Raw genomic sequence first — 27694 nt, 5'->3', positions numbered from 1 at the left:
CTTCTAATGGTCACTTGCTTTGTGACATGCAACCATGCCGACAAAGCCACTGTGTATCCCCAGAAACACACTGCTCACTAGAAAAACCTCAGTTCCTTCCTGGAGAAAATATCCCAGGCTTAAATTTACATACAATGCATCCTGTGTAAGTCTTCACTGGATGTAGGCATTTATTTGCAACACAAAAAAATCAAATATGAAAGAAATGGTATTTATCTTTTATTTATTTTTTTATAAAAATAAACAATTTGAGAAACAAAAGCATTTTTTCCTGACTGTACAAACTACAAAACAGTATGACATTGGTCACTTTAGCATTTACTTTATTGCTTTCACTGAAAGCAAATTTTCTAGACACACCATGCCTGTAAAACATATTTTACATAGAATTAAGGCTAGCATTCATTTGCCATTATTAAGGTCATTTAATTCATTCAGTCTAAGAATTAGCAAGCGGTGCCTTAGAAAACCAAGGGTTTGATTATAAAAAAATATGAATAACTGCAAGATAGTCATTAAATTAGTCCTGTTCCACCAGCTGGATTGCTTCACCAGCCTGTCAAAGATGTGGCTTCCTGAACAATTCAAACTCAGTTCAACAAAAGTCTTAAGCACAGGCTTAATTGTAAGCATATGCTTAGGCCTGTCCCTATTCAGCAAAGCACTCGGCACTTGGGTAAGTCCCTACCCTTTCAGTGAGTCTATTCATATGCTTATGTGATTTGCTAGACCTACAAAATGGCTCTTTTAAATTAAAAATGAAACTTTATGATAATATTGGAAGCAAAAATGAAAATCAGCAACAGCCTTGCAATTCTAAACATAACCAACTCCTTCCTTTTGACAAATATGCTGGCATTGCATATTTGATAACTTTAACACAAATGCTGATTGTCTTCAGAAATGTTTGCTATTCAGCTTACAAACTGATATGCTTCAGTTACTCTGTTGTGATTGTACGTGCCCAAATAAATATCAGTGGAGGATACAGACCTCCCATAGAAATGATCAACTTTCATCCCTGTGCATACACGCACAGGTCAGAAATATTATGCTAACCTTGGTTAGAAAAGCCATAGCTGCTGGCTGATTTATAACCAAAATTATGTCCTAACAGTGTATCATATCTTGTATTTTGCTTTGTTTTTTTTTTTTTTTTAAATCACATTTTCAAAATGTTGGTTTATTGCACATTCATCCTGGTCATGCAGGTTATTTTTTAAAGTTTTGTTTAGCACTCTATAGATTAGAATGAGTAATAGTGCAATTATCTCTTCGGCCACAGCCACCCTATACCTAACAGCTGCCTATATTTATACACAAACAGCTCTTGTCACTCCTGTGTCAGACTGAGCCACTTTAGGTGTCAGTCTGTCACCTTCACATATGTTATCTTGTCAGGATCAGGCACAATATGATTTGAGGCCATCTTGAAGAAGACAAGCTGTCGACCTGCACCAAATAGGAAAGGGGACGGAGGAGGGGGAAAGGAAAAAAAATTATTTAGAAACAATAAGTAGAAGGTTGCAAACTTTAAAATATTAACATTTCATATTCTTCTTCAAACTATGCATTCTTTGGGCAACCTGAGAGTGAACTCTCTCTTAACATCACTTGGTATAAAAGTGGAATGCTTTTGTCTAAAATGACACTGAATCTATTCTGCCTTCAGCAGGTTTATTCTTACCTAATTATGGTCGAGGTATAGCTGTGCACAGCTAACACAGTAAATGAAGGAAAGGTCTGAAGACCTTAATACAAAGTTCACATGATCTCTAAAAAAGACTCTCCCACTGACAAAACCAGGCTGGAGTTCAGGGCATCCATTTGATTGTACAGGAGCAGAATCACTTTTGCACGCTTGAATCTTTGGAAAACTGATCAGTGCAACGTATGTTAAACACAACCTTCCCTGAAATAGCTCTTGCTGATCACACCACAGCTCTGGGTTTTACACAAGCTGGAACAAGGTCTCTATTCCTCACATAAAGATCACCAGCAAGTGACAACAGCCTGGGCAGTGTGAGGCACCTGCCACACACACATCCAAGGCCTGAATTTGGTGAGGCATCACTCGGTGTCATTTGCTGGGGTGGCAGCACAGCTCCTGTATCTCCCCACATTTACTGACCTGGCATCTTACTCCATGCCTGCCCCTGGCTGAGCACCTGCCGTACCCCAGACCCACACTGCCACTGCTTGTCCCTGGAGCAGAGGCCACGGGGAGACTTCCCACTGCCATTCAACATCTGCCTTCCCCCCTCTCTAAACTTCAGAAAACCAAGCTACTTTTGGTATTTACTCCCAGCCTGCCTCTCTAGGGGGCTCCCATAACGCTATTTTCTTAAAAAGTATCACACAGCAAATGGGATCCCCCAACTACAGAGCAAATTTCTGTTCTGTGGATTCCAGAGACTCCCGTGCTCATGCATCAGAAATGGCATGGTAAAAGGAATGATAAACACAACTAGAAATACTGCTACTATATCTCATTTGCTTTTAATATTATAGTCTGAGACAGAAGGTGCTCTAAAATTCCTATGAATTTCCCTCTCCCATAATAACTATTTTTTTAGTATATTAATTAACTTCAATAGTCTGACTATAAATAGTCTGACATGATGACCTAGTAGTCACTGGTTAGCCACAGGGAAGGTTAGCATAAATTACCTGTTTCTAGGTTCCATGGAAGTCTCTATTCAAACCTCCCAGAAGCAGAAAAAATGCAGAAAGCCGTAGCAGTACAATGCCTAAAACACTCTGAAACCTATCTAATCATTTGTGATGCTTTCAGAGCTGGGAACCTGCTAGGCATGTATATAAGCCTGGCTTTGGTAGGCATTTATGTTGATCAACTCAGTATACCTAAAGCACCCAACTGCACACAGGGTAAATTTTGACTTTAAGGTTAAGATGTGTTGTGATCACAGATGTACAGACAGAAAGCTGAGCCTCAGGGCCTACATAACTTGCCATCCTAACACCTGTGGCAAAGCAATGACTTCCACCAGCTGTCCCCAGGTTTGGTTGGCATCAGCCACCCTTCCTCTCAGAGACAGGAGCAGGAGAGCCCATCTGGCCTAAGCAGAAAATGGCAATCGTAGGCAGGGAAACATCCCTGTATGTATGGAGATGACACACTGAAGAAAAACTCTCCCTGACTTCACTGGGGGTTTAACCTCAGGTGAAGATGACAAAAGAACACTGATTTGGTCCACTGTGCCTTACAGGCACAAACTGCCAGCTGAGGGGCCAGGGCCAGCTGCCCTCCTGGGCATGTGGGGATGGGGTCACATTGGGAGCTGGCTGTGGCCTTCAGCTCTTTGAACACCTCAAACGCTACTGAACCACAGCTGCTGGGGATTTTTTAGCAGAGAGTTGTGACATTTTTGTTTCTCGGATTGCTCTGGAGTTGCTTGGAATAGGCACAGGTCTGGTGCAGAAGCAGCAAGCCAGGGCCACGTCTCCACTTGATGTCAATCAGCACTGACTGCCTGCCTTCAGGGGAACCACACAAGGACTGCCAGGCCCACAGACTTTTGAAAGTGTATTCTGCTTTTCAACAAGTGTATTCTGGCAGACAAGAAAATGAGTTGTGGTAGCAAATCGGATTTTCCCCTGGAAGTTCTACTTCACAGAATCATAGAATAGTTTGGGTTGGAAGGGAGCTTCGAAGCTCATCTAGTCCAACCCCTGCCATGAGCAGGGACATCTTCAACTAGATCAGGTTGCTCAGAGTCCCGACCAGCCAGGCCTTGAATGTTTCCAGGGACCGGGCATCTACCACCTGTCTGGGAAACCTGTGCCAGTATTTTACCACCCTCATTGTAAAAAATTTCTGCTTCTAGCTGGTTTTAAACCCTCCCTCCTCACTGTCCTTTAGCCAAAACCCTATTGCTAGAAGCACAGTGCTCCCACCAGCGGCAGGGCATCTCATACATCAGCCAGGAAGCCCCAGTTAGATGCACAGGAGAACCTGTTTGGTTTTGTGTCAAACTGCAACAACCATATGATTGGAAAGATTTATTTAAATCCATATGTTGGACCATGTACTGTGCATTTAACTGCAGAAAGAGGTCACAGGTTTTTTGTTGTTTCTGCTGCTGTGCTTTAAAACAAAATTTCTGACTCTGCGGCTTGGAGACGTATGATCCATGTGCTGCAGCCCTCTGATGCCAGGACCTTGGAGTCCATGCGTGTGTTCCTGCTCCCCCGGTGGCTGGCAAAGAGAAGCTTCACCAAAAACCAAACCAGCTCAGCTAGAGCTTCAGAAACTACCCCATTTCTAGCTCCTTTTCTGGGCTCCCACAGCCTAGTGCAGCACACTCCCCAAACTGTATTGAAACACTTAAAGCAGACAGAATACATGACACAGCTGCTGCTTCTGCTCTGCAGCATCCGTGACCTACCTGTCCAAGTTGTCTGGTTAGTCAGGACAAAAGCTTTGCACTGCGAGTAGCTGTCACAGATCTCAATGGCTTCGCTGACATCAAACACGGAGAGGAGGCAGCCCTTATGATGGTAAGATGGCCAGCATCTGTAGTTCTCATCAGGAATAAAAGCTTCAGGCACCCGTCTGTACTCTGCAAATAACCAGAGCAAAGCAATCATTTTCAAAGCTCCCACAAACTGTTTGTTTTTAACAGGCAAGGTTTATTATAACAGCTTAGGAACAGGATATAAGATGGAAAAGGTGAGACGCTAGACTGTACCAGCCCCGGTTTACTCCCATACGTGTTTATAGCTCTGCACCTTACTTTCCTTTTCCTTTCCTCCTTTCTTCTTCTCACCTTTTTTTCCAGAAAGTGCCTGTAAATAAACAGTCTGTGCACAAAACCCTTTCCCCTTCCCCACTGCGTAGGCGAGGTTTTGGTTTTATTAGGAGTTTTACAGGAAGAATGTCCCATTGAATAAACAGCATCCACTTGAATGAACTGACTCACTGTCCTACTTCTGAACAGTGAGCAGGATTGTCGGGGTGAGACCTAACCAGGCGTTCCCAGCCCTCCCCCTCCCTCAGAAAAGCATGCGATTTTTCTCCATCTCCTTTAGAGAAGGAAGAAAAGACAGGCTTTTAATTAAGCAAACTTTTTTTTTTTTTGCTTGCTCAGATCAGCACAAAAGAGGAGTCACTTGATGGGTCTCCGAAGAGAAGGGGAAGGAAAAAAAAGCAGGGGGAGCATGTCAGTGTGGTTCTTGCCCATCACCTTGACGCTGCCCGGCCAGTGGCTCCACTCCCTTGGCTGCCGTTCAGTCTCACTGGCCTTTCTGAGCTGCCTCTTGTGCTCTGTTCACAGCTCCTCTTGCCTTCCCAGCTGCTGACAGGGGCTTCTCTAATGAATGCATCAGCAAATTCAACTCATCATTTATAAACATTTCTACTTAGTGTCCAGACGCACAAATAGATGGTTCCCTCCTGTCTCTCCATCCCCCACATCCTATTCAAAAAAACAAATGCATTCTATATTTCTTCTAATTCTACCTATTATGGAAAACAGAGCTGCCAGTCCTGACTCACAGCCTATTCTTAAGTTACTTTCGTTCAGGCAATTTCTGCCTGACGTTGCAGATTCGGCCTGTTAAAATTTCAGGCAGCACATTGTACGGACACCAAGTCAAAGGCGAGCGTGTCTGCTACTCTAAACTGCCAGTATTTCAACTGGGAAAAGAAGTACACATCCAAAAGTGCTCATTTACACTCCACAGTCTGAAACAGTGGGAAACAAATGCAGTAAATGTGTGCTATTTTAAGCCTGGCTCATTAAAAGTATCATAAGAAACATTCCCAAACAAGAAGCAAAATCAGAGATGATCGTGTCCCACTTAAAGCAAAGGCAAATCAGTTTTCATTAATTCAGAAAATGCAGCCTCAGTGACACGAAGAAAAAAAATCAAAATGTAGTTCTACATTACAAATGGTCGTTTCTCCATCAAAACTACATAAGCATTTCTTCTGAAGAGAAGTCAGAGCATAAATTAAATTACTACTGGCTGGATAGGCAAAGTTCCTTTTTTCAAATTTCTGTATCAACTGTATAATGTAACAATAACTGAACGTAACTGAATAATATTCTCTTATCTCTGTATGGTAACTGTTCAGTATTGATTTGTACCTCACAGCCAAGGTCAGTAAAATTATACGTGCAAATACAATCCAAAAAAAAACCAATTCACCATTGTTGGCACCATATGCAACTATCTGTCTCAGTGTGCGTGCCATGTTGACTGGATATAAAATGTGACTATCCATGAGTTTTCTTTGCACAGCTACAGAAGTTCCACCCAGTGCTGCACAGCATCAAACTCCAGGCCACAGAGGATGTTCGCAGAAGGACAGAACTGGCTGCAGCAGCGGATGATGAAGCATCTGCCTGATTCTCTTTGTCAACAGGGATCGTGCCCCGGCCCTTCCCCTGGGCGCTGTCAGAGCCTGTTGGGCTCCACGCCGGGGCTGGGATGGAGCCGCAGCATCCCTCAGCACACCGTCAGGGCACTGAGCAGAGCAGCCTCACGTCACATCATGTATTTTTCTCCGTGCAAGGCAGAAGGCAATTTAGAAGACCCTTATTTTGGATTACCATTCAATTTTTAAACTCCTCTGTGCAGAAATATGCCTCTTAATATGCCTACAGCACCTTCCTTCTTCCCAACATTGTTCCTGGTACAGCTACCAGGGGTTAGGCTATCGGCTGATGTAAACAGATTTCAAAAGAGCGGCAGTGATTTATGTGACCTGAGGCTCTGTCAGAGGTAGGAGATAAAGTTCTCCCTTTCTATTGACTTTTTCAAGGTGACTGAGCCTGGTAAATCATTTGGGCAGCTTGGACACATTAATCAACAGAGTTAGGCCAGCAATAACTGTGGTGGTGATGGCGAGGTCCTGGCTTGTGGGCGGCAGAGGGGATGGAAACCTCCACACCAGTACTTAGGGTGGTCTCACCATGCAGCAGAACCCTGTGGCCATCCCTACTGTCCTTGCGACTCCCAACCAGTTCCTACACAAAGGAAGCCACCATCACCATTTGCAGTGACCCCTGGGAACAGTGTAGCGTTAACAGGCACACAACAGCACAACCCACAGGCAAAGAGCATCTTCCTTGGCTGGGAGATCACCAAGCACCAGACAGGTGAAAATACAGCCGCTGCAGTCTACGTGAAAGCACAGAGACATGCAACCTCCACAAAGGCAGCTTCTCGCAGCTCTCCAGAACTGGCACAGACCGCTGGCTGCCGGCAGTTTGGGGATGTGAGCCTCCTGCCTGCGGGGGAAGGCAGAAGCGCACCCCTCTCTCTGCTTGTGTGGCCCACAGCAGGGATGGCTGCCCAGGACCACCTTCCCCCATGGGGAGGCGGCCACGAGGAGCAGAGAGTGGGACACGCAATGGCCGCACACCCTGGCTCAGACTCCCAAACCGGCCACGATGTGCTCCCACCACCCTGGCAAGCCAACACGAGATCTCCTCTTAAACTATCACAGTTGGAAGTGATCTGACACTCCCTGCAACAGCAACTGAGTGCTGGTCTGAGGAAACCACATTTTTCTCCAAAACTCACTTTATCTCGAGCGGAGCAAGGTAGCTGCTTTCCCCATTTGCACAGCAAAGGCAAATATCCCTGGAATCTCGTGTTTACACAGTGACAAATTAGGGAGCTGACCCCTGAGCCCTTATTTGTACAAGTTGTGAAGAAATGCACTTCTCTTCCATGCACTGGAAGGGCGCTCCTGAAGGATGCCCCTCTGTTGAGATGTGCCCTGGCAATGACAGGAGCCTCCTGCTCCTCCTTGCAGCCCATCAGCCCCAGCCAGCAGGACAGCTGGGATGCCCCAGACCTTTAAATGAGCATCCTGGTCCCTACAGTACACTCACCAGCTTAATTCAGCGAAACTCCATTGGTGTAAAGACAGCCCTAGCTCAGGTTTTTGTCCTGCCAAGACTTGAAACTTGCTTAAATGGAGTCCATGGAATTTGAAGGCTCAGGGCAGTAAATCACATCATAAAAAGGTCAAAGTTCTGGTCGATTTCCAGACTAATGGTGTTTAAAACCAATAAATACTTGCCTAATACTATAAATGCAGCCATAAATTTACACTTTTGCATACATACACGTAGCTTGACACCGAGTACATAAAGTCTATCAAGGTAATGGCAAGGAATAGATGAGAGAAACACAAGACACTCCTGCTAGTATCACAATGGAAAAAGAAACCTTTTCTCCATCTATTGATTTTGTGAGGATTGAAGCAAATAAACATAATGCAGTGAGCTTGATCTTGATGTCATTTATGACAGATTTACTCCAGCTTAACATATAGGAGCTGATTTGCTGCTCACAGTTATACAAATAAATCCCACTAGGAAATATTTGTCCTGCCCTGTAAACAATTTGAAACTTCAAAATACCTTACTATGGTGAATCTGGGCAATCCTCAAAAGTTCTGGTTTGCAATATTTTTAATAGTTTTAAAATATTTTTACAAGTTTGCTCTGGTCAATCAAAATATGCTGTTTCAATCAGGCCAAAATCTTCTTAGAAGTTTCCTACAGCACTATCCAGCCCCCACAGCAGCCATGGTGATATTCAAACCACACACCTTCTCTTGACAGGTAAAAGTGGAATGTTTAAAAGAAATCTGCAACCAGGGTAGGAGCTATAAAAGAAAGTCATTGCTTCAAAATCTCCTTCTAAACTTTTTCCATCAAAAATCACCTGCAGTGTCCCAGAGCTGATTAAAATCTATAAACATACTAATTTTCACTGTACTAGACTGAATCATATAAATAACTCCACAAGTATATAATAAACTATGTGAAACCACCTGTGGTTTCCCCCCCCTTTTAGCTTGTTTGAATCACCCTAAATGTGACTTTAATCAGTCCTAATGACCGTTTATTTCAGCCACAGCAGCCAATTGCATTTTTACTACCAACTATAGCTACTCATTGGAAATTTGCCCAGTTTTCTAGTTATCACCTGGCAATACACCATGGGTCAATGACACAGATGCAGTGATGTTCATCCTTGACAGAGAAATCATGTTGCTGCTTCTCCTCCCTCCTCTTTTCCTCCATTCTCGAGAGGAACACAGGCTGTTGAACCTGGATTTGCTCTTAATTGCTTTGCTTACAAGTAAACAGCAAGAGCCTGATCTTGCCAATGTCAGCAAAATGTGGTATTGAGCAGCGTTTTGCTCTACAGTCTCCATCGATTCCCAGGGAGCTTAAGGAGAAGGAATCGGATCCTAAACAGACAATAATACACTTACGTTTTTAGTGTGCTTCATTTTATGCTGAAATTTTTCTCGTGCTTCAATCCTTCACATTTAAACACGCTTCTGACAACAGGCCTCACTGAGGCGTATGTGCAGTTGTGCTACAGAAAGCTATTTTTTGGGTATGTCTGAGAAAATTACATGCTAGGCATATCCCGCGTGTCTCTGTTTTCAATCATTTCTGACGAATCCCAACTGTTGGGAAGGACAGACAGGCCTGGCAGGACAGGGGTTTGCCGTCAGACTGGGGGATAGCCCTGCTTCTCTGGTGGGTATTTTTGTCCTTTGGCTGTTTCCTGCACGCAGGCTAGAAGTGAAGGAAGGCTCGCCTCCTTTTTATACACTTCTATTGTGCTTACAGAAGAGCCATATTTAAATCGGTATGCAGGCTGTCACTGAAACACAAATAAATAGAAGAACGACATGTTCCCTTACATGTTATTTCCGTTAACATGACGCAGCTGGAGTGGTTTCCCTGTCTCCTGCCCCACAGTGCAGGGCCACGCACCGGCTGCAGCTATGGAGCCACCTCTGAGGTGCACATCGACTTACTGAAGGCAACCAGCCCAAATTAGGGCCACAGATGCCTGTCAGCCACACCTGGCCCACTTGCTCATAAAAAAAATGATGCTGATGACAGATGAGCCAAAAGGTGTATAGGGTCACGGGTATAGGGTAATTAAGCCTGAAGACCACAGGGTTTGTAAAAGACACTCAGTGACTTCTTCAGTGTTCTTCCAAGGAGCTGAGGACCTAACCCATCAGCAGAAAGCATTGTGTTGTACGCTGCCAAGTTGGACATGGAGGATCATAGAATCATAGAATAGTTTGGGTTCGAAGGGACCTTCAAAGCTCATCTATTCCAAATCCCCTGCAATGAGCAGGGACATCTTCAACTAGATCAGGTTGCTCAGAGCCCCGTCCAGCCTGGCCTTGAGTGTCTCCAGGGATGGGGCATCTACCACCTCTCTGGGTAACCTACCACTTCTCTGGGTAACCTGGGCCACTGTTTTGCCACCATCACTGTAAAAAATTTCTTCCTCATGCCTAGCCTGAATCTCCCCTCCTTTAGTTTGAAACCATCACCCTTGTCCTATCACAACAAACTCTGCTAAAAAGCCTGTCCCCATCTTTCTTACACACCATCCTTTAAGTACTGAAATGCCACAATAAGGTCTCCCCGGAGTCTTCTCTTCTCCATGCTGAATAACCCCAGCTCTTTCAGTCTGTCCTCCCAGCAGAGCTGTTCCAGCCCTCTGATCATCGTGGTGGCCTCCTCTGGCCCCTCTCCAACAGGTCCATGTCTTTCCTGTGCTGAGGGCCCCACAGCTGGATCCAGAACTCCAGGTGGGGTCTCACCGGAGCAGAGCAGAGGGGCAGAATCAGCTCCCTCGACCTGCTGGCCACGCTCCTTTCGGTGCAGCCCAAGTGGCCTTCTGGGCTGCAAGTGCACATTGCCAGCTCATGTCCAACCTTTCACCCACCAGTACCCCCAAGCCTCCCCTGCAGGGCTGCTCTCAATAGAACTTTAGTGACCGCAGAACATGTTCCTCAGTGAAGACAGCATATGGTGGAGATACACATAAGCAACAGCCCTGCCGTATTTGCAGTGCGATATGAGTGCAAAGGAATCTGCTCCTGTGCTCCTCTGCATGCTGGGATTGCCAGGCTGCTAATGCAACCACCTCTGTGCAAGGCAACACATAGAGACTTTCTACCAGTGCTTGCAGCCCAGTGCACCTTTTCTCCTCAGTTGGCTGCAAAGCAGCCTGGAAGTCCCTGGGAAAGAAACACCCGAGGTACAAGTACCAGATAAAGCAGGAATCTGGGCTGAGTCTTCAAGCTCCTTCAGCAGAGTACTTCTAGCCTTGGCGCTGTGGCCTGCTGTAGGGTATGCAAACTGCCTCAAATAATATTCCAGCAACCTTGCAAAATTTTTCTCTCACGCATACACACGTCCACAAACACCACCACCTAACCCCCCTGTCTCAATTTCAATAATTCTTGGGTGGATTTACAATTTCCTAAGCAGGTTGCTATAGTGACCTTGCAGAATATTTTTTCAAAACAGTGTTGTACTGTAAATGTTTACATACAGCATAATCCTGCCAAATTGTCTTAAGACAAAGGAAAACACGAAGTGTCTTTGCTTTATGTCGAGCCTTCCAGCTTTTTTAGCGTTGAGAATGTACTTTCAACTAACAGCACCAAGTTACGCCTTTCTGTGGGCTTGCACACCCTCAGGCCTAATAATGGGTCATCTATTAGCTTTAATGAATAACAAAGGTATCAGATTTACTAGTGTTAGCTGATTCAACGTATTTCTGAGTAAATTCAGAGTTAACTGAAGGGCTGGGGCTTAGTTCAAGGGCCAGACACCCAGTTGGTACAAATCAGTATCACTTGATTGAAGTAATAAAAATGTTGATACTGGGGCAGGACTTTACTGATGAACATCAGTAGATTTTTTTTTATAGTCTTCTTAATCTGAATAATTAATGGAACAATTTAATTATTTTTAGATAACATGTCAAAAAAAATATATGGTTCCTGTTTCAATTCACATTCTTCTGGATTCCAGCAAGAGAGACCAAGAGTCAGTGGAATATAACAGTATTTGCTCATTATGTTGTTTTAAACACTGTAATGTTCCTATATCAACATTAACAGTAGTGTGATTTATGATTACAGAACACATACATAGCTATCAAATGTCTCCTGCGCCTCTACTCTGTTTCTAAGATACCAAAGCAAAGTCCAGAGCATAATATAATTTACAGCACTATAAAATATTTTACAATTGAAGCACAGTGAAAGCTTAATATCCAAGACCTTCTGTAATATGACTATGACATCTTGTTAAACTTTATTTATGGGAACACTAGGGTTGACAAGAACTTTCTTCATGTCACTTCCCTACTGATTATCAATATCACCTTTCTCACTTCATGGTGTTTATAGGAGGAGGTCTTCCTTTTGAAAACATAGGTTCAGATAGATAACAGACTGTTGCCTCAAAGTTTATGTTTTAGTTACGGCCTTAGATCACTTGCCCAAGATCATGATTCTCTTCTTTCCTAAAATAAATTTACAATGCTCTGTCCAATAGATAATTCAAAGCATTTAGACACAAGATAAATTCTGAAGTACCATTACCTGAACCTTCTGTGGTTCTTTTTCCCACTAAAAAAACCCAAAATAAAACAAAATCTTGCAATTCTTGGATCTGAATTCTCTTCCAGTTTTGCTTTTATGATTTCTAAATAGATCATACCTCAAAAAAGCCTTATTTTGTCAGAACACTTTAGATGCCAGAGGAGACTGGCATCATTAATTCTTCTCATTTCTACTGTTTGAGAGAGCAAAAATCCTGGCAGTCAGTCACCTTATGAGTTTTCCATCACCTGGAGCAAAATCAATGCAAACTTGTTCCTGCCCCATCTTGGCACATTGGCGTACAAATGAAAAGCTCTGATTAACTCTGATCTGGCCTGAGAACCAAACCATCGTCTCTAGGTTTATCTTAACCTAGCACTGGGTTGGAAAACACTCTGCTTAAACTTTCATTATGCTATTGAGCAAGGCGGAAATGGTTTAAAGCAAAAATCCCAAAATCTTAAAAATATTTTTTCTCTGCTATCAGAGAGTAAAACAGTGTCCTCCGAGACCCCAAAAAGGGCCAAAGCAGGATATCTGCTGACAGCTTGAGCAAGTATCACAGTTGTCCCTTTTCATTCCTGTCTCCCCCTTTACTACCCACCAGGAGTAATATAAAATATTTTATTTGCTCAGCTGTTCAGCCCTGGTTTCAGTGGTGAGGATGCCAGCTCAGCTGGGAACATCCTGCCAGCAGAAGAGGTTGATCACTTGAACACCAGCCTCTTCCAGCACCACTGTCACCCTCTCCTGCAACATCACTGTACCACAGGAAAATTCCACACTCCACAATTTCCAGATAATTTCTAATTAATAATTTCTATTTCCATAATCTCTGGACTGAGAATATTAAAAATTAATTCTAGCATGGTATTGCCAGTCAAATACCAGTTGAGGAAGGAATATGTTTGGAATAAAAGTGATACAAATGGGTAGGCAGATGTATTTTCACCCTCACTATATGACTTCTTCGTACTTTTCTGGCAAAGAAAGGGAGCCTTAAAATAGAAATAAATTACAACCCCTTTTCTGTTTGGTTAAAGTAGCCTTAGAACAAACAAGAAACAGGTCTGCACATCTTAAAGGCATGGCAGCTAAGTCTGAAAACACATCTCATCTAAGTGTAATTTCCACTAACATAACTGATTCCTGAGGTTTGCCATTGGTAGAGAACATTTTCCTATCAAGGAATTCAATATTACGCTCGCTATCTTTAATGTAGACTGAGCAAATATGTTACATGAAGCATCTACGGATTTTGAACGCCTTTGCTCACACTGTAGAGTGCCTGAGCCCATGAGCAGTGTCCTACACGTGCAAAGGGCTCCTTGCACAGAAGGGCGTTGCTAACCACGAACATGGGTAGCAGATTCTGTGTTATATTATCCAGAACTCTACAGAATTAAACTAACACAAAATTGTGTAATTATTACAGCAGCCAAATTTACATGGAGCTCTGCTCCATATTAGTAGAAACCTGCACTGTTACATATACTACTGCTGTTGTAAGCCTCTCTCCCTGAGATTCTTCATAAACATGACAGCCCTCTACAATTCAAAACTTCATCTTGTCCTGATACAGCAGTTAAATCTGGAATCAACCAGCATCACCAAAAAACTTCAGCCCTCCTGGCACTTCTTCAACAAAGGACGTGTTTGTACTATTGATTGTACTGCTGAAAATAATTTTGCTGTGTTGACAGGCATCACTCAGCACAGATTGTGATGAAAAGCTGAAAATTAGAAAGTTAAATGAACACCTGCAACAATTTTCCTGCCAATTTTACAACAAAATAAATATTGAATTATTCTGATAAGTGGGTCAAATTCATCCCTGGTGTCATGGCCCTTTGAGGTTAAGAGCACTACGACAGGAATGAATTTGGCTACTGTGTCTCTTTCACAGAGCAAATGCTTCACTGAACTTTTCAAACCCCCTGTGCCAACATTCATCTTCATTTAGAACCCATCTTTCCCTCTTTACTGAGCTTCTGCAGCAAAGCCATAATTTTTCTATCAACTTGCAGTCAATTATGTTGACAGTTTGACATGAATACTGTACATACACAAAAATAATTTGCAAAACATCTTTTTCAATTGTTAGACTTAACAGTCATTTCCATCATATATAATCATCTTTGGCACGTATAATTCCACAAGCTATCCTTCTGGGAAGAATATGCATCACTTCATATCACAGCAGCTTGAATGGCAGAGATTTTATGAAAAAGATACTATTGTAGAGCTTCATTTTCATCGTTTTTTTTTCTTTTTTATTCTATTGCTAGCAGAAGCTGAGGGACACATTGTTTTTTTCTTGCAAAGCAAGCAGAAGTCTTATTCTTCCAACCTACAAGCGCTTACTTTGCAAGGAATTCCTGTAAGTCCCAGAAAATCCACGGAGTGTTACAGCATCATGATTAAATTCTTCGCAACTCATGTTTGGGCAGGTTCCAATACTTCAACGGCAGAGAAGCGTGTGGATGTGATGAAACACATTTTCTGCAAATCTGCTATGGAAAGCAATGCTCTGTCAGATTTCTTTATCCCCATTACAGCCTGCTCACACCTATGGATGTCCAGCTACGTCACTGAGTGACAAGGGCTTCAGAAGGCACCCAGGAAGCAAAAATCAGACTACAGATTATCATGCGGACGATTTCAAGGGCCATTGTGCACACTTCTGCACATTTGCCTTTTCAAACCTCAAAGACAAAGTTTGATTTTAAGTTTCAAGAAAGACCAATTTACCAGCTTTCGGCACTCGGGTGGTGTTCTGTAGGTATTCTCCACTCTTATAGAGATTCAAAACTCTCTCTAGCTGAGCAGCCGTCTCATCTATTCCCCAGTGAAGTTCTCCTTTGAAAGCACAGAAAAAGAGTGAGTCAGATGAGGAGCAACCTGCACAGGACAAAATGAGGTTGCACTCAAAGAAAGGCCAAAGCACCAGAGCCCAGCAGTGCCATGCTCCATGGCAGAGTTGTAATGTTGGACATGAAATCCCAGAGTTACTATAAATTGGGTTTGAGCTGGGCATGTCAACAGCTGGCTCAGCCAGCTGGGAACCCCAGGCCTGTGGTGAGCTCCCCATGTGGGGAGAACTTCAGCCAATATGGGGAACTCCAATGGCTTAGCTTGCTATTTAGGTCTAGCCCAGCATCGTTAACTTCCCCATTGAATACACACAGTACAAGGTATAAAACCTTTAGAACAACACGCCAAAAACCCTCAAATCAAGTTTACAGGCACATGCAACTACTCTTGCCCCAAGGTATTACCTTAGTTATTAGTAAAGATCTATGGTAATGTCACTTGTCTCTGGCTTCTGAGGCACAGAAGCACCACTGGTACCATTGGCAATGGGGAAGTATTCTGTTTTTATCATTAAAATGCCCCTTGTCAGAGACAGGGACTCCTCCAGATCCCACCAAGGATGCAGTTTATTTACCCTGGTGCTGAGGTGTCAGAAGGAAGTACACACCTCTGTGAAGCCTAGATAAAAATCTCAAATGGGATTTCTCTGGTATACAAAGCCATTCTTGCCTTCTCTGTATGCAGGAAATTTTATCCTGGATAGAAAAACAATTCGGTTCTATTGCAATGAACATAAAAGCAGCATCCTCCCCATCCCAAACATGACAGTCACACTGAAAAAGGAAATATTTGGCACTACTGTGTTTATTGCAGTTACCTGTTGCATTGACTATCTTATCCAGTAATGGTCTCAGTGAGGATGGCGCACTGTGTGGAAGAAGATATGTAAAAAAGAACCTGAAATAGAAAAGTAACCCATATTGAAAATTAAAAAAAAAAAAAAATAGTTTACAAATGTCTGGTAACTAATGAACAAATAAGGAATAAAATTCTTATTGCTTATAAGCCACAGACCTATTCCGGAAATATAATCATATTCTATAGTCAAATAAATATATAGTTGAGACTATTCACACAGCTGGCTGGCATACTCAGACCACACTGTTACACACAAGGCTGCCTTGTAACTACGTGTAAATATTCCATTAAGACACAAATTTGCTGTGAAGCCCCATGGATTGTGACTATTTGCAAAAGTATCTGTACTTTTTAAAGGATGCCATCAGCCATAAAAGTCTTGTGTTTTTTTTTCAGACCTTGAAAGTGCATAAATCAGACTTCTGCTTATTTCAAATAACTGACTATTTTTTATTTCTTTTCCACAGTTTTCTTAGACTTTCAAATGAATTGCCAGGAGAAAGCCTTCTTCTGTTGTTGTAATGCCACTGTAGTTCAGAATGTCTTCTCTGTTCTCATCATTTATCTAAATTCAAGATGCATTTATGTAGATATTAATCAATGGATCCATTTTAACATTTTTAATTGCAAAAGAAAAAACAATATGCCTTTACCACCACTTGAAGTACACTTAATTTTCACATTGTTCCTTTAAATTTCTATTACTCTGCAAATATTACTACCCATTGCAATCTCAGTGTCATAACAACCTAAGATGGAGATGGACAGTTCAGGATCTAACAGTATAAACAGAACTATCAGACATAAATATTAGGTAATGAGCAGAATATGAACATAGTTGGGAAACTGCCCTGCTTTACATCTAACGTGTAAAGTAAATGTTCTTTTTATGTACAGAGACCATATTGTCAAACAGAAACCTCCAGGGACTCATGCTCAGGACGAAGACAAGCAGATGTCTTACATAAGCACAAATTAAAAAATGAGGTTATAGGCAGCAAAAATTGATCGACACAGGTATTACTGAGTTGACATAGTCCATAATGAATATTTCCTCGAGATTTTAGCTCCCTTCTTCATGCCTTACAAAGATTATATTTATATTATTTATTATAATTTCTATCATTTATTTATAAATAGTATTTATTGTATTTATACTAGTAATATATTTAAATATATTTATTAAGCAGGATTATCCCCAGGTAGGTTTTCTTAATGATGAGTATGAAACAGTCAATATAAATATACACAGAAATTTAAAGTCTGGTAAATTTTTACCTCTTTTTTCTGCTTACAGATTATCCGTAAGCAGAGTCCCACTGATGCGAAGAGTTCTTTACCAAAACTCAGTAGCTGTCATTTATTTTCCTAAACACTGGAAGGATGCAAGTCATGGAGGTTATTGTTTTTCCATGCCTATAGAAATATATTACTTGTTCTAACACAAACATCTATATGTGAAATTCTGACATGTAGAGTTAACTTAAGAGCAGGAACATTTGTTGTTCATTGATTGCCGGACCAGTGGCATCCTTTGCGATCTGCATAATACAGATTATCAGCTTCTTTTACATTTGTTCCTACAGCCTTTTTTCCTTTCTTTTTTCTTTCTGAGAACTATCTGATCTTAACTCAAGAATTGTCAGCGACAGAAAAATAATCTCAGCTATTGGTTAATAGTCAAAAATATTAATTACCCTTACTGTCCAGTGCTTCGAAAATTGTTCCTCCAAACTTTTGGAGGAAAACCCACAGAGACACATTTGTGACAGAAGGTAACCACCTGAAAGTCAAGTTCTTGCATAGTAGAGGGGTTTTTTTCCAAAATGTTTTCTCTTCTTTAATTATTTACCTCATAAAGAAACTAGGTAGATAGGTTAATTATGTTTCCAAGGCTAGGGCCTGCTATATCTTAAAATTACAAGGGTTTTATGTGCTGTTTGACCTACTGCTGCTTTTGACTCCTACCTAACAGCAACAGCAATCCCTTCCTGAGGGCAATCTCCACGCCTACAGCAACAGTGTACATCCAATGAAAATATGCAATGTGGTAGCCTGCCCCTAAAGAAGTGAGGACTGAGCCTTCCAAGACAAGTGCACAGTTTGTTGCTGATGCCCCAGCGTGGGTGGTCACAGCCTACTATAGCATGAGTCCGCCATTGAACAAAAACCCTCTGTCTCTATCAAATTAAACAGAAGTGGCAGCTGCAAGCACTGGGGCACTGTCCGTGCGTTACACACTGGTGTGTGGTTCAAAGGCAACATTAAAAACTGTAATAGAAAAAGACTGCTTCCTTCAGTGAGACCAGCAACCTGCCGCAAGCCCGTGGCATCGCAGACGTATCCCCACTTACAACGGAGATGGATGGATGCCTATTAAAGGTTTCTTAGCCAGACCAGTAAAACAGACTTAACCAAAAGCTAGCAAGCTAAGCAGGATCTTTAAGCCAAGCAAATGGAAATGGAAAATTTTGCAGGACACACTAAATACTGCGCTGCACAACTACAGAGGGCTGTGATGTGGTGCAGCCCATTTCAGTGTGGTCAGCTAATGCAACACAGACGCTGGTGAGCACCCTGGGACCAAAGCAGAAGACTCTCCTTAGAGCAGCCTCTCCTCGCTGTGGTCTGGCAGGCAGTGAATGGCATGATACTTGAAAGGGAAGCCTAAGAAATGAGCACACCATTATGGCATTGCTTTGAGATCTTCCTATGTGGATCAGACAAGGTGGCTGCCTGCCCCAGCAGCACCCATCAGCCAGAGCCGCAGCGGTAGGAGGAGCACGGCATCGAGCATCGGGGCACCAAGCACTGGCCACCAGCTCCCTGGAAAGCAGTGAGATGGTTCCCCAGTATCCTGCACAGCCCTCCGAGGGGAGCGACAGCCAACAGGGGAGAGCCAAGACTTCAGACATAAAGCCATTGCCCAGAAGGTCTCTGCTGTCAATTCAGAGAAACCATTAAAATCTAATTCAGAAGACAGACACGTCAGCTGAAGACTTTCCTCAGCACGGTCAACCGGTCTGGTGTTACCTGTCACCTGCACATCCCCCATCGTGGGCACAGTGCTGCCATAGAGAGGGAAAAGCACCAGGATCAGACCCTCAGCAACTGCTCACACAGAGACCAGGGGCAGCGGGCAGACAGGAGTGGGGCAAAAGGAAGCACCCCTTGCTTCAGAATCATAGAACAGTTTGGGTTGGAAGGGACCTGCAAAGCTCATCTAGTCCAAGCCCCCTGCCATGGGCAGGGACATCTTCAACCAGATCAGGTTGCTCAGAGCCCTGTCCAGCCTGGTCTTGAATATTTCCAGTGATAGGGCATCTACCACCTCTCTGGGCAGCCTGTTTCAGTGTTTTACCACCCTCGTTGCAAAAAATTTCTTCCTCCTGTCTAGCCTGAATCTTCCCGCTTTCATTTTAAAAACATTACCCCTTGTTCTATCGCAACAGGTCCTGCTAAAATTTCCGTCCCTCTCTTCCTTATAGGGCCCTTGTAAGCACTGGAAAGGGGTTTCAGAGGTCTGGGATTACACCCCAGATCATCAGCCACTTAAGGTCTCAGCAGCCCCGTGGCTGCAGTGGGGTCTGTCACCCCCCCAGCAAGGCAGGGAGCACTGAGCCGGGGCACTGGAGAGTGGAGCTCTGACCCTGCCTCTGAAGCCAGCCCTGTGCTCAGCCGGTGGTGGAGAACATGTAGTGACACCTCTTAACTCACACCAAAGAAGAGCTGCCTGAACCATCTCACCACAGAGCTAATGGGCCCCCATCTCCACAGGTACCTCTGGTTCACTTCTCCGAAACTCCCTACTTGTGTGAAGAATTCAGTGGAACGAAATCAACATAAAATTAGACTAAAAGTGGTGAATCACACTCAGGGTATGTAAAACATTTTCAAAGTTATAAATGCTATGTATTTTCACAAATGAAACCATTATTCATGGCTTCACTTACCCTTGAGTATCAGTTCTAAGATAATACATACTTGTTGATGTGAATAACTATAAAGAATGCTGGAGACTTTTTGCCCACTTTCAATTCTCTTTTACCTTATCCGATCACATACCTGTAGGCATTGTAGAGATTCCTCTTTTCATTCATATTCTGACACCGTCCCTCAACCGAACAGGGTAAGGTGAAGTTCCTTGCGGGGAATTCCATAAAGCAGTCGCTGTTACTGGTGCAAGAGCTCTCCTCAATACTGGCATCGTCCAGATCCGTCACCTTCAGTTCCCCATCTACGATCACAAACTGCCGAGGGCGAAAATCCAGTAACGTCACGGAGCCGAGAGGAGAGTGAGCCAAATAATGCAAAAGCCGAACTAAGCTGAGACATATCTGAAATGCAAAAACATGTGTACCTTGTGTTATTTTCTCAGAGCAAAGCATATAAATGAAACCACTTTAGCTGATGATATACTCATAAATATACGACTTAATATAAGCATTATAATTTATCCTTAAAAACGAATGTTGCAATTAAGGTATTTTTCAAAGGATTAACATAGTTGATTGTAAAACCCTTAGAGATTTGAAACAAAAATAAGCTTCTTTGCCAATGCTTTCCCACAGTATTCTTGAAGCAGGGCTCATTGTTGCTATTCTTACTTTTAATAGAAATAAAAGCATTAACTTTTAATAACACATTACGCACAGTCCTTGACCACGCAGCCTGATTCTGCTCTTTAACAGACTCCAGGTCTGGAAGTTTTGGCCGGATCACCCTGCGCCCGGAGCTCCAACTGCAGACGGGGTCTGTACTGCCTCCATAGTGATCCCACATTCTGACTGCTTTTATAAAGTTTTTTTTTCCACTGGTTCCTCTTACATTTGCCCTTTTCCAGGGAAGAAGAAAACAAATTCCCAGAAAGAGGACCGCCACAGGTCCTCTGTAACTCTTCACCATGACCCATGGTAAGCGTGTATGTTCGTCTGCCTGGTGGGTTGACCTTGGTGGACCCTCATGTGACACTTCGGGGCTGACACTGCACTTTTCAATTGCAGGTTAGAAACTTGAGTAACTATTACTAGACAGCAAACTCAACTAACATTGAACTCAGCCTCCTTACTGTTTTCAATTCACGCATTCCTTTACAGTCCACTATGTAACATATTAATGCAAACATAGTATTAATATGAACACAGTTAAATGGTGGAATTTTTATTCTATGTATTAAATTAATAACGGGTCTTATTCAGTCTAGCAAGCTTTTTATTGTTTATATATAATCTTTGTTTTCTGTAAAAATACCCTGTTAAGGCCACGTGCATTTAAGTAGTCAAATCCAAATTAAGTCCTGGGGCATAAATGCTATACTCAGGGAAGCACCTAAACACATCCTTCATAAGAAAGCTGAGCATGTCTGAAGTTATCCCTCATGACCCTTCACTTCTGGGACATTTGGACTATCTCACACTTCTGTAATCATTCTCCTACTTGATCAGATTAGAACATTTTTATCCTACTTACAGGATACCACAGTTCACATGGAGATTCCTGTAGGTGAGATGAACACAGGCCTGGTTATGGGACACCAGACTTAATCACCCTTTCCTCCCTCTGGAAGGATGCAGGATTTGTATAGATGCACTCCTGCAATCTGCTGTATATAAAAGGCAGATCCAGCCCAAACTAACCTAGAATACACATATTTTCAATTGCCAATAAACCTAGAGTTTAGCTTGAATAAAACCACAGCTTGTCATCTGAAATTATTGCCTTTTCTCAAACACCAAAAAGCCCCTGCTCCTGTAGTGGCAACCTCTGTGACCAACCCCACCAGGCTGCTGCCCTGTGTAGCTGCTGCCAGGCTGGGGCTGCAGATGCTCCCGCACAACAAGCTTTAAGCACACAAGTGAAGGCTTTGCTCTGTATCACGCACCTTTGCTGAGCGCAGGGGTGCTGATCTGGGGAGCAGGCTTACTGCCGAGTCCTTCAACACAAGGAAATTATTATTGTCCCTGCTCATTGCAGGAGGGTTGGACGAGATGACCTTTAAAGGTCACTTCCAACCCAAGCAATTCTCTGATTCCATGATTCTATGATTATTTGTAGGAATAAGGTCAAATATTTATGCAGCCACTTTCAGGACTGGACCACAAGCAAGTCTCACATATCAGGAAGACATGATTTTATTTCCTCCTTCTTTGCATTAGCTGTGTCCTGGACAAGCTAATGAGCATGACATTATCTAAGACTTCGTTACAGAGGTCACAGGAGTGTTTCATCTCTAATTCCACCTCTGTGAATCAGCTCAGCACCTTTATCTAATTCTCCTTCATCTCCCTTTGCAATCACTCACTCAGAAATATCCACACTGGAAGGAAATTTCCCTGTTTATTACCCATGACCTAACATACCTCTTGGTCATTTACCTTGTACATAGTTGCTGTCGCAATCCATTATTTGCATTCCCTGGATAAGATGAGCCAAAGACAGGTCCTGTACTATGGGAGCTGTGACAAGTACCTCTACCGCTTAGTAAGACTGTATTTCTTTCAGAAGAAGGGAGATGAAGCTTAGTGTGGGCAAGACACTTGCTCCATTGAGATTAGTAAAATAAATGCTGCCAGGGAACACTCCTGGGTACACAAATTTAATCCCACACACACAGTGGGTAGCACAGTCTCTGGCCCAGATCTGGCTGGGATCAAGGCTGGTCTCCCTCCCGCATGATCCTCAGGTGAGACGCAGAAGGCAGCACAGCCCAGAGACCACTTCTGGTGGGCATCTCGCATGCAGCCACCCGGTCCTCCAAGACTGCCAGAATTCCAGCCTACAGACGTGGGCTGCACCTTGCTGGTTACTCTCTGAGATCAGTCAGGCACACTTTCAATTTTCTGGCACAGTTGTAGCCATGCAATCCCAAGTGTTTTAAATGAAGACTGCGGTTGCCTTGCAACATCTTAGGGAGTTAACCTCAGCCAGCTACGCGACCCAATATACGCTGAGCAAGACAGCGCTGTCTTGATCAAAGCATTGCTGCAGTCTGGCTTCATTTTGGACAACATAAGTGTGACCTTCGTGCTCCTGGGAAATTGCCAACGTTGTGGACAAACTGGGTTGGAGATTTGTGTACATTTATTTCACTCTTCCCCCAGGAAAAGACAAACAGAGCAGGAAGCAGTAGAAAACAATTCTAAAACCAACCTATGATAAGGATCAGGAGAGAAACGTAACATCCTTCCATTGTTTAAATCCCAGTCGCAGAGCACAATACTAAGTGCCAAACCCTGGGCCTCGGACTTCAACAAGTAAGAAATGTTTGAAGGCATCATGTAAAAAGCACATAACTAGCTACAATTAGATAACATCAAAAGATAAAATCTTAAACACTAAAGAAAGGGAGTGCTAAATGTTGTTTCTAAACCAAGATGTAATAATATGCAAAGCAAACGTTTAATAAACGTGAACTGCGCTGCATCGTACACCACCCTTGTTTCATGCTTGATGCTTTTTTGTGTACATCACTCTCTTAAAAGTCCTTTTAAAACTGTTGTTACTCACTCGAAATCTGTCTTCCCAGGAAGTCTGTAAAAGCTGAATCATCTCTAAAGGTGAGCCTAGTTCAGTGATGGTTGTCAGTGTGTCCGGGATGTCATTGCTATCTTGATAACAGTAGCCATAAAGCTGAAAAAAATCACAACCAGGCAGTATCAGTGTAAGGTATCTTGGCATGCTTTTAAGTTTCCCTGTGGACAAGGTGCAAAGTGAGCATTTCTTACAAGGCTCTGAGCTCTACATATTGTATTGTGTTGAAGTAAGCCCCCCAATAGCTTTTGTATACTCTCATTTGCAGATTGGTGCCTTGAAGCTCCCAAATGAGTTAGCAGAGTTTCTTATGGGCATCATACAGCACAAGGCCAGTGAAGTGTCCACTGCATAACCCTCTGTACAGTATCTTATACCAATGAATATTTAAGGAAGAAAAAAAAAAATCCATGAATACAGAAACAGAATTCTATTTGAGGAAAACTAGTTCAGTCTGCAACACCTGGCTAAAGAAGACTGATTTTCTGCTTAAAAGACATCGCAAAACAGCTTTTAACGGCATTTCCCACAGGACTATGGTTTGTGAATTTGGCAACAACATGTATTTAAACGACATGGGAGCCTAGAAAGCACTGGAAGCACCAAAACTTATCTTTTCCAGCCAGAAATTGGCCCTTGCTATACTTGATTGACTTCTATCTGCAGTATTGTTACAGAAGGGCAAATACTCCAAAATATTATCTGCCAGTAGCTTCTTCAGTTTGAAAGCATTTAAATGCAATTTTGGCCATGCTCCAACTCCTTCCTGTATTTGCTTTCCAAAGACATTTGAATGATTAATTTTCACTTGCACAAATAATTGCACAAGAATATTTAAGGACTGTGGAGAAGAAATGTCTTGCTTTATATGGAGTGGGACAATGTCTGACAGGGCTGGAGGACAGGCTTTCACAAACTCCCTGCCAAGCCCTGGCAGAGAAGCAGTTAAATGAGCCTGATAAGGATCTGATTGCAACCTTCCAGCCAGAACAGCACACACATGAAATAAAATTAAATGTAATCTCTGCCCCTAGTCAAATAAACCACAAAGTAAAAGGGTCTGTGTGAAAACACAGCGCGAAAAAATGCCCTGCTGCTATTCTTCTACTGCCTTGCCTCGAGTAATTTGACTTTTCAAACCTCTTTTCATTTTATAAAAGCTCGGGGAAGCTGACAGGGGTCTCCTCTGAGCTGAGGGGACTCGGATATGGCCCTGCAGAAGACACCAGGCTCATCCAGAGCAGAAGGGGGACAGCCCCTAATTCACCAGGGTAGCAGAGAACAGGGCTGGCGAGTGCCACGGATGGAGGGAGCGAGGCAGCACCCGGCCCCTGCCAGTAGATCCCAGTACCAAGCACATTTTTATGCCTCGTGACCCTCCTGGGCAGAAAAGCAAAGACCAGGCTAAAGTCAGCAAATACGGGATTTGTTATGAACCGTTTCGTTAGCTCTGGCTGTAGCTGTACGCATTAAAGGAAAAAAGGGTGCCAAAAAATGTACAAGAAGTAAACAATTTTTCTTTTTGGTGTAAAAATGGTGCTGTATTTCAAAACAGCTGCTTAAACGCGGACATTAACCTAAACAAAAAGGAGCTAGAAGATTTTATTTTACAACATGCCAAAAAGATTTTGGCGTCAACGCGCAACACAGAATTTGTGATAGATGCCGGTATGAACATCTGAAGTAGGAAAAGGGACTTTTCTCTTTACTGCCACAGCCATGACGAAGACTGTAACAGCAATCATTTCTTAACCTAGAGCCACTCAGACCAGACTTGGATTTGTTCCTTATCATCTATGACACCACGGTAGTGCAGCTTATATACAGGAGTTAGACATCTGTGTGCTCCAAACTATGTTAGAGAATCACATCAGCACAAATCTGTTTAAGCCTTCTGAACTAACAAAAAATGAAATTAAATTAAAATATTTAATTCAATATATATACTTTCTTAGAGGTAAGCTGGATTCTGCAATTCTTACTAGGTATTTCACGTCTCTCTGTGTGGGGGCAGACTAAGAAGGCAGAATGAAGCTTGGTAGGTCTGAAAACCCTGACATCTGAGTGTTGAAATCTAACATCTGCTTCTTTATCATCTGCAGAGTTCAGCGCTTGTCTTTAGCACAGTAATACTATCCATTGGGGAAAAAAGCCATAAGGGAAATTAGCAAGTAATACAGACTGGAAAATGACAGTATTGCAGTAACTGTTGGGTCACAGTAACACTGAATACAAAAAAGATAGCAGTCTTCATTAAACATTCTCAACATTTGTGAAAACTATTCCAACAACAGAAATACAGAAGACAAACAACAATTATACATTCATTTGATTACAAAAGCATAACACGTACATAATCTGCACACACAAAATATTGAAAAATCAGTCTTATTATCTATTTATGTGCACAGGAACACATAAGTAGAAATGAACTACAGCGTAGCATCTGTTTGAATCTTCTTTATCTTGATCCATGAATGCCAATAGTAATAATAATGATTTAGATCTGTTCTCAGAGAGCTGGAACTTTGCTCGTAAGTAATTCATTTTAGTATTCAATTTGTACCTTGGCAAAAGTCTTCGCTGCCTGAGTATCTGAGTGTTTTGTGTATATTTTACTATATTAATGCCCTTTTAATCACTCCAGCCATTGTGGAAGTTTAAATTACTCAATTCAGTTTGGGATTTATATTAAATTGTTCTTTATTCTCACACGAAAAATTTCTTGCACGAGTACTGCTGAACTTGATCTTAAAAGCTGAAAAACACAGTACTAAGCAACTTAGTATACGTCTAACTCAAAAAATACATAATCTAACCTGAGCTCTTTATTGCTTTTACTTAAGTGAAACCTCTCCAGATGCAGTGTTATTACATAATTATATAGAGTTATAAAAGCACAGAAGTCTGAGATATAAAGGATTTATTGGGTCGCATTTATGCTTTTCTAAATGAACTCTTGAAACTAAATGTAAAAATGCACACATAATTACATGGCCATATTTGTATGTGCAATTACCATGATTACAAACTGGGCATGTCCCAACAGCCAGTTAAGCATCTAAAATGATTACATTCATCCCCTCCTGATGAACCACCACCCAGCATACAGATGTTACAAAATAAGGAATATGAATATATATATATATGTAAAATATTCTAAGAGAGTAATTCTTAAGCCTTTTGTTTAAGAAGCAGGCTTATTAAGACAGAGAAACAACAAGTACAGAGGTACTACCCGAACTACTTTTTTTTATTCTTCCTTTTCATTTTTGTCCAATCCATTTTAAGGTCTGAAATGAGACAAAATGGTTTGTATTCCCAGACAGTGAAGTAAGAAACAGATAGCTGGATGCATACAATAACAAGAAAAGTAACCACACAGGGAAACTGAATATAGCTAGAAGCAAAAGATGAGCCAAAATATCTCTCCTATCTGAAATTCTATTAGGTTGGACATCATTCTCAGCATCACAAAGCTAGACTTTAGAAATATTCAGGAATGATGGTTTTCATACGTCTTTTCAGCATGGTTCCAATTAAACGAATGGAAAGAAATACAATCCCACATCTTTTTGCTATCTCGAGCCACTGCATTTAAATGCCACCTCAATATATTTTTGTGTAGAATCAAATAGCAAACAGTCACAATATCAGGATGCCTTTCTGTCTGTTTATAAAAACATATGCCAGATATGAAATGTTGACCTGTTCTCACATCATTTGCCATAATTCAGTTTGAGTAGCCCTGCTCAACCAATCCTTCCCTGTTTGGATTTTCTCGGTCCTGCATTAGTCGTTACACATCCAAAACTCCCACTGACTTCAACAGTTTTTAGGGATGCTGGGCATACAGGGTCACCCCCTGTGAAAGTTATATATTGCATTTTAGGAGCCCGTGTCCCTACCACCGGTCAGTTCACCTCCCTTTACAATTCCATTTTACTACAAATTATGGGGACAGAGGTGCCCCTTTCAGAGGAGCTGGGGAAGAGGGGGAGGGCG

The 27694-nt window shown here is 42.3% G+C and overlaps 1 protein-coding gene across 1 annotated transcript in view; it reads right to left on the bottom strand.

Annotated features, from left to right (window-relative positions):
• Positions 1-206: 206 nt before the first annotated feature.
• Positions 207-27694, bottom strand: part of PKDCC (protein kinase domain containing, cytoplasmic) — a 38689-nt gene continuing 11201 nt past the window's right edge. The window contains exons 2-7 of the mRNA XM_065835078.2: positions 23666-23788; positions 20225-20496; positions 16119-16198; positions 15179-15286; positions 4410-4583; positions 207-1452 (exon numbers count right to left, since the gene is read on the bottom strand). Coding sequence (XP_065691150.1) covers positions 1367-1452; positions 4410-4583; positions 15179-15286; positions 16119-16198; positions 20225-20496; positions 23666-23788 — 843 coding nt within the window. The 3' untranslated portion in view covers positions 207-1366. The remainder of the gene's footprint in view (positions 1453-4409; positions 4584-15178; positions 15287-16118; positions 16199-20224; positions 20497-23665; positions 23789-27694) is intronic.

Source organism: Patagioenas fasciata, chromosome 3 (genome assembly GCF_037038585.1).
Source record: "Patagioenas fasciata isolate bPatFas1 chromosome 3, bPatFas1.hap1, whole genome shotgun sequence".
NCBI classification, from domain to species: domain Eukaryota; kingdom Metazoa; phylum Chordata; class Aves; order Columbiformes; family Columbidae; genus Patagioenas; species Patagioenas fasciata.
The sequence above is the reverse complement of the archived record's forward strand: the minus strand, read 5'-3'. Positions and strand labels throughout refer to the sequence as shown.